Source organism: Monopterus albus, unplaced genomic scaffold (assembly GCF_001952655.1).
Source record: "Monopterus albus unplaced genomic scaffold, M_albus_1.0 scaffold203.1, whole genome shotgun sequence".
NCBI lineage: Eukaryota > Metazoa > Chordata > Actinopteri > Synbranchiformes > Synbranchidae > Monopterus > Monopterus albus.
Genome location: NW_018128083.1, coordinates 262,647 through 268,646, shown reverse-complemented (window position 1 = coordinate 268,646; position 6,000 = coordinate 262,647). Strand labels below are relative to the sequence as shown.

Sequence of the window (6,000 nt, the reverse complement as noted above, 5' to 3'; positions counted from 1 at the left end):
TCACCAGATCTCAACCCAGCTGAACCTATATGAGGCTTTGGAGAGGTGTGTTAGACAGTGCTCCTCACCATCATCATGTAATAAGAGCATATCATTTGGAAGAACACTGTTCATCAGTAGAGTTCAGTGACCTGGAAAATCCATGACAAGGAGCACTGTGATAGAACATGTTGCTAATACACTTTATCTTGGTTTTTCTTTTTTATAATGTGTCACCAACCATTGAATCAATCTGGCTATAAACTGTATAAACGTTACATTGCTGGAGGCATTTTCCAAGACAAAACTTGGCATAACATGTCAACTGGATCACTGACAAAATTATAAATAACCTGGAACCCTTCTAAATCCCCTCAAATCTTTGTTGAGGAGTTTAGGATCTATAAATCCATGTTCTTTTTTCAGGAACAGTGGATAAAACAACAGCTGATAGGGTGGATATTAAATTCTAACTAGCCACCTGAGGTCAGAAAAATTAATCTGAGGCAGTAAAAACATCTGAACTCAGCCATTAGATACATAAAGCATCCTCCCCTCTCTGGCAGCAACGTTGCTGTTGCAGTGAGTGAAGGAAACGCTCCACTGCCGTTTTGAAAAAAGGCCATCCCTGCATTTTAAACCATGAAGATAGATAGGATCTCAGCAGTCAAACTGAATCACAAGCTGTGAGCTGGCAAGAATAACAGACCTTCCTATGTGTGTTTTCCAGTTCACCACTCAGGCCAGGTTTTGTTTTATCATGTAGCATCTGTGGTGGAATATGAGGTGAATACTTTAGCCACCTCAGTCTGTCTTTCTTTCATCTTTGACCTTTTGTGAGATGAAACTTGCATTCTCACAGAAAGTTGAATATTCTGAGTCAAAGCTCGCAGGATCAGATGAAAACTGCAGGCAGCAGAAACCTATATGTGCATTTTGCTGTCCGTACAGCACCACTGCAAGATGGAGCTATTTTATCAGAAGGCAAAAGAAAAGCCAGAGTGTCTAAATATAACGTCTGAAAAGGGGGTGGGGGTGTACTTCCTTTTCTACAATGCACTCTGCCACTACTGTCTTCCACACTTTGAAGATTTCTACAAGCAGAGGATCACAGAATCTTTTTGGTGAATTATGCACATTATCATTCTCAACTGAGATATGGTGGATCAAAGTGGTTGGCAGGTGATGGCAGAGAGGATTTAGTCCTCTGTATTGCATCTCTCAGTGCACAATGTGAGCAAGCTTCATCATCCCTTTAGTTGTCTGTATTTATCAGACAAGACTAGGTTAATTCTGTGCCTTAATGCAGTGCACACTGTGATGGTTTATTGCTCGAAACCCTTTAATAGTCAGGTATGCAGCTAGAAAATTAATTCAGAGTTGTGAAACATCACCAGCCCCCTTCACTGTGCTCTGAACACAGTAAACCACTAGAGGGCAGTCACTGTGTGAAAAAAAACCATCCAGACACAGCATGTGAGAGCGTCATGCATAATAACAGGCTTCATCTGTGGTTTGCCTCTTCAGCTGCTTATGTGAATACGGCCCAGTGTGCAAAAAGAAAGCACAGAAATCTGCTTTTAGCTTGATGTCATTAACAGCAACTCAGACACAGTGAGAATTTCACCAACTCTCCCTGAATAAAATGGAAAACTCCTGAAGTACAGTATAATCTTAATCGCATTCTATTGTCTATCCTACAGTGCATTCATGACTGCCTTCCCCTAATTAACATTAAGACAAAGCAAACCTATCTTCATAATATGACAAGTGATGTGGCGGCAGTGAGTTTATTCAATATGAATTATGTATGGCTATGTCTGCTTGTCTATGCTTATCTGAATAGAGCGTGCTGCAGATAGGCTGTGACACTGCATGATGTAAGGTACATGTCAGGATAACCAAGGGCCATCATAATGTCTCACAAAGTCCACACATTTGAGGAGAACACGTCATTTATCCAGATTATCCGCAGAAATGATTTCACACACCAAAGACAGAAGATGAAGCGGCTATATTTCACCCATGACAGGATGTATGGAGGACCATTATGGAGGAGTGTGTGGGCTGTGCTAGTGGCCTAAGGAGATGTTTGACCCTATACTATATTTGCAATTGCCCTGATTCAGGTCCAGCTGAGAACTTTTATTCCAGTGTTATTCCACCACTGTTTCCATGCACATTTACCACTGACAAAACAGAAACAAATATAAAAACTATAGTTTAGCTCCTTGTCCCTTGATATTTTTGTTGTTATAAAACCAAACAACCACCAATGTCATGCAAATCATTTCATTCAGTCCCATACTCCATCCGCAAAGGCAAAATGTGTGCATGATAATTTATTTATATATTTAGTTTTGGTTTGAAATTTTTTATGTTGTTTCTGTTATTAAAATAATCAGTGAATTGACAAAAAGCACATTTAAAATGTAACATATCACCAGAGAAAAACCCTTTGTTTAGTGGCCTCCAGTGATTAAAGTTCACCCCTTGATGCAGTGATATAGAAGTGGTCAGTACGCTCACCCTTTTTTAACCAACACAAAATAAGTACTACTTCCGAGCTGGTGCTGGAGCAGTTTTGGAGCTGGTCCAACTTGCAAGCCTTCTAAGAGCCTGTTTGCTTTTCCATGGGCTAGAGAGCCACCACAGAGCCACATAATTATGTCACTTTATACGTCTGAATATGCCTCTGCTGTCCCAGCAATGCTAGTGCCAAGTACAACAACAATGGTGGACTTCAGTTTCCCCTTTGTAGTGTTGCTCCTGGCATTGCAAGCCTACACTGGCATCTAAACATGACTGGGCCAATGCATTTGTGCTGTTCGTCATGAGTTCTATTTTTGATGGACAGTGATAATGTCTGAGAAGAAACATAATTACCTAACAAGACTAATTCATATTAACTCTGACTGTTAGATGTTAGCCTTTGTTAGCTTTAGCCTTTATCTAGCTAATATTTTGTCTCCTCCATGGTCCACTGCTGCTTTGATTTCACATCAATGAAGCTTATGTTTTTAGGCAAGACTACACTATTGTGTTTTTTTAAAGATGGCAGTCAGAATGTTTTAGTTGGTTTTTGCTCATGATAATCCTGACGTAAGCAGTTCCTAGTTCTAGACCAGCAGAGGGCTGGTACCAAGTTAGAACCTGTTTTCAGTGCCCACAGCCAGTTCTTAGGCTGTCGACACACAGACACAAAGAACTGGTTCCAAATCAGCCACTGCTCTGAACCAGCCCTACAACTGCCTGGGTTGAAAAGGGGGTATCTGTCATTACTGGTGGCCATTGGCAACTGATTTAAAACAGGAAGTGACATAAAAAAAAACCCATTTACCTTAGAAATTAGGGCTTTTTATAGAGAAAATAAATATAAAGTTGTATTTTTATTTAATTATGACTCATCTGATAATTAATTTTCAAATTAATAACTTAGTCTACAAAGTATCATAAATCTGTGAAAATATCTAATTTTGTTGATGTTGTTTTAAGAAAGTATTCTCTGGAAAAAAGTCTGACAAGTTTTGAAATCATATTTGGATGTTGTACCAGTGACAGTGGTAAACTGTTACAGCCAGCGTCACTCTGGAGAAAAGAAGAGGACGTGTACCATGATGCCCTGTAATGCTCTTAAAAGCTAATGCTGTGGACGGGGACTCACTCAGTGGTCCTCACTGCTGCACAGTATGCAACAGCATTCAGACTAGCAATTTAACTAGCCAAAGGTCAGGTATGAAGGGTCTTAGCGCTGAGAGACACGGGGGGTTCTGGTAACAGCTGCTACATGTTCACATGATCAGTCATAAGATGTGGAACCAGTGAACCGCCAAGACAGGGCTTTATATTAACAAAGGTCATGGCTCATGACTTGCACTCTGAACATGTTGTATGCACTTTAACCCTGTGAGCCACCAAAACACACAAGCTTTCTTTATTATTTATGTCCAAGCATGAAAAGGGAAATGAAAAGGAGTCAGTCCTTTGAAAACATCTCACTGATTTTATAGATTGTTTTCTTCTGAGTCCTCTCATTCAAATACCCATACTGCCTCTAGAAAGATTTCTTTTTAAAGTAATATTTTTAATGCTGAAGTCAGTTTAATGTGTAGGCTGTAGTCCATCTTCACTGAAGTCTGAGTAGCATTAAACAGTGGTACAGCTGTGCACATTTAAAGAACAATTTAGGCATTGGTGTAGTGCTGCAGGAATGATCTGCCTCTTCTTTCCCTGCAAGAGGACAAAGAATAGGCCTATTTGCATAATCTGGTTGAAATTCATAACTTTACATTTTTGTGAGTGCTTGAAGATATAATCATCAGTATAGTGTATGTCCTGTAAAATAGAATGTCTAAGTTGTGTTATTAAAATTTAGGGTGTGATTCATAGGGTCCACACAAACAATGCTTCCACACAGAATTGACACCAGCCAGTGGTTGTGTTTTGTCCAATCAGAGCTTTTTACAACACCAAATACTAATCATTTTTGTTGTATGGAATTTTGCTTGATGGTCATGAAACAAGTTCTAATAGTCTTAGAAATAGGCCTGGGTTATCTAGAACTCTTTTGTAAGCTCATTATAATCAACCAGTAGCCTATGTCTCTGTTTCTTGACTGACCAGGCTATTTCCAAACATCGACCGGTTGTTTGCATGCTAGTGCAGAGATGTGGAAGTAGTACCAGCTCGACCATAAACAAACACAGAGCTAACACTAGCACAAAAGAACATTGCTGGCCAAATGACCAAGCACGTGTTTTTGCGCAACGGAAACTCAACCTACCTGTTGAGTACGCGCAGTACACGCGCAGTTCTGTACAAAAAAAAAAGTACGCCTGAGTGTGTCGGCTGAACACGCAGTCGGAGCGCTGAACCTCCTGCCCTGAAAGAGTTAAATGGTTTTCCCGTGCACGGAGCGGCTGGCTGGAGGTTAGTTAGGCTGTTGCATTGCAGAGCGTGTGGACTAAGCCGTGGCGTACAGCGGCGCACCAAACGTGGCCAACTTCACAGCAAAGCTCCCACTACACGACAGACCAGCCATGTCGGAGCAGAGGAGTGTCTCTGGATTTAACAGCGCTCAGTGTTACTACTACTGAGGCTGTGTGTGATAGGGAAAGGACTGCTTTTCGGCTTGTATAGATATCGCCTTCATGGATGGGCAACGGGGCTTTTACGAGATGGAGAACCCGACAGAGAACCCCAGCAAAGCGGCGGAGTATCTAAAGGAGCTGAATAAAATTATCGAGACCCAACAGGGGTTGCTGGAGAGGCAGAGGGTCCGGATTGAAGAGCTGGAGCTCCAGGTGACGGATCTTTGCAAGGAAAACGTCTGTCTGAAAGATCAGCACCAGCGACACCTGGCCACCTGCAGACTCCAGCAGGGTAACCACTCCACCCTGGGAGCCATCAAGGAGAATGTCATGCAGGAAAAGTAAGTTGGCTGTCAGTCTGTGTCACATGGCGTGGCTGAACAGGGCGCTGTCAAAGTTTATATTCCTCCTTTTTAGCACCAAATTGTTTGCTCCGCGGCTGGAGAGAGGAGCGATGTGCGGCTGTGTTCATGTCTTCTCTGTCAGGTAGAATCACGAAACCAAAGCAAATACCCGCTTATCTCTGCCACTTCGTCATGGATCCGCTTTTTAATGATCCGTGTAATTTGTACATTGCAAAGAATTATTTCAGGCTCACACACGTTACGCACGCCTCACACCCGTATTGCGTAATATGAATCCCATTAGGCGCACAGGCTACATGTAACACCAGGAATGTTATGAAAGAAATCTTAAAAGTCCGGATCTTTGGCTGTGACTTTGTTGTTGTTTTGATCGTGAGGTGTCCGTTGCACACACGTTTACACATCTTTAGTCTAGTGCTTGGTTGAATTCTGCCTTAGGCCAACAGTCATTTAGTAGAGATTTTCTGAAAACATTGCCAGAGAATAATAATAATGTGATGAACTGTTGATGTGGACAACAGCGTTTTCTCCAGCACTCTAGGCTTTTAATTTGAAACGACGCAGTT

The 6,000-nt window shown here is 41.6% G+C and overlaps 1 protein-coding gene and 1 long non-coding RNA gene across 5 annotated transcripts in view; one reads left to right on the top strand and one right to left on the bottom strand.

The window, feature by feature from the left end:
- Positions 1 to 3,719: 3,719 nt before the first annotated feature.
- Positions 3,720 to 4,853, bottom strand: LOC109970598 (uncharacterized). Its single transcript, XR_002276435.1, has 2 exons — positions 4,763 to 4,853; positions 3,720 to 4,209 (listed from the first exon to the last, which is right to left on the bottom strand). It is a non-coding gene; the product is annotated as an uncharacterized LOC109970598 (long non-coding RNA).
- Positions 4,789 to 6,000, top strand: part of iqsec1b (IQ motif and Sec7 domain ArfGEF 1b) — a 248,188-nt gene continuing 246,976 nt past the window's right edge. For 3 of the 4 annotated variants that reach the window (XM_020618268.1, XM_020618269.1, XM_020618267.1), the window contains exon 1: positions 4,790 to 5,410. In XM_020618268.1, coding sequence (XP_020473924.1) covers positions 5,130 to 5,410 — 281 coding nt within the window. In that variant the 5' untranslated portion in view covers positions 4,790 to 5,129. Of the gene's footprint in view, positions 5,411 to 6,000 lie in introns of all 4 variants that reach the window. The other variant, XM_020618272.1, reaches the window with a different exon arrangement.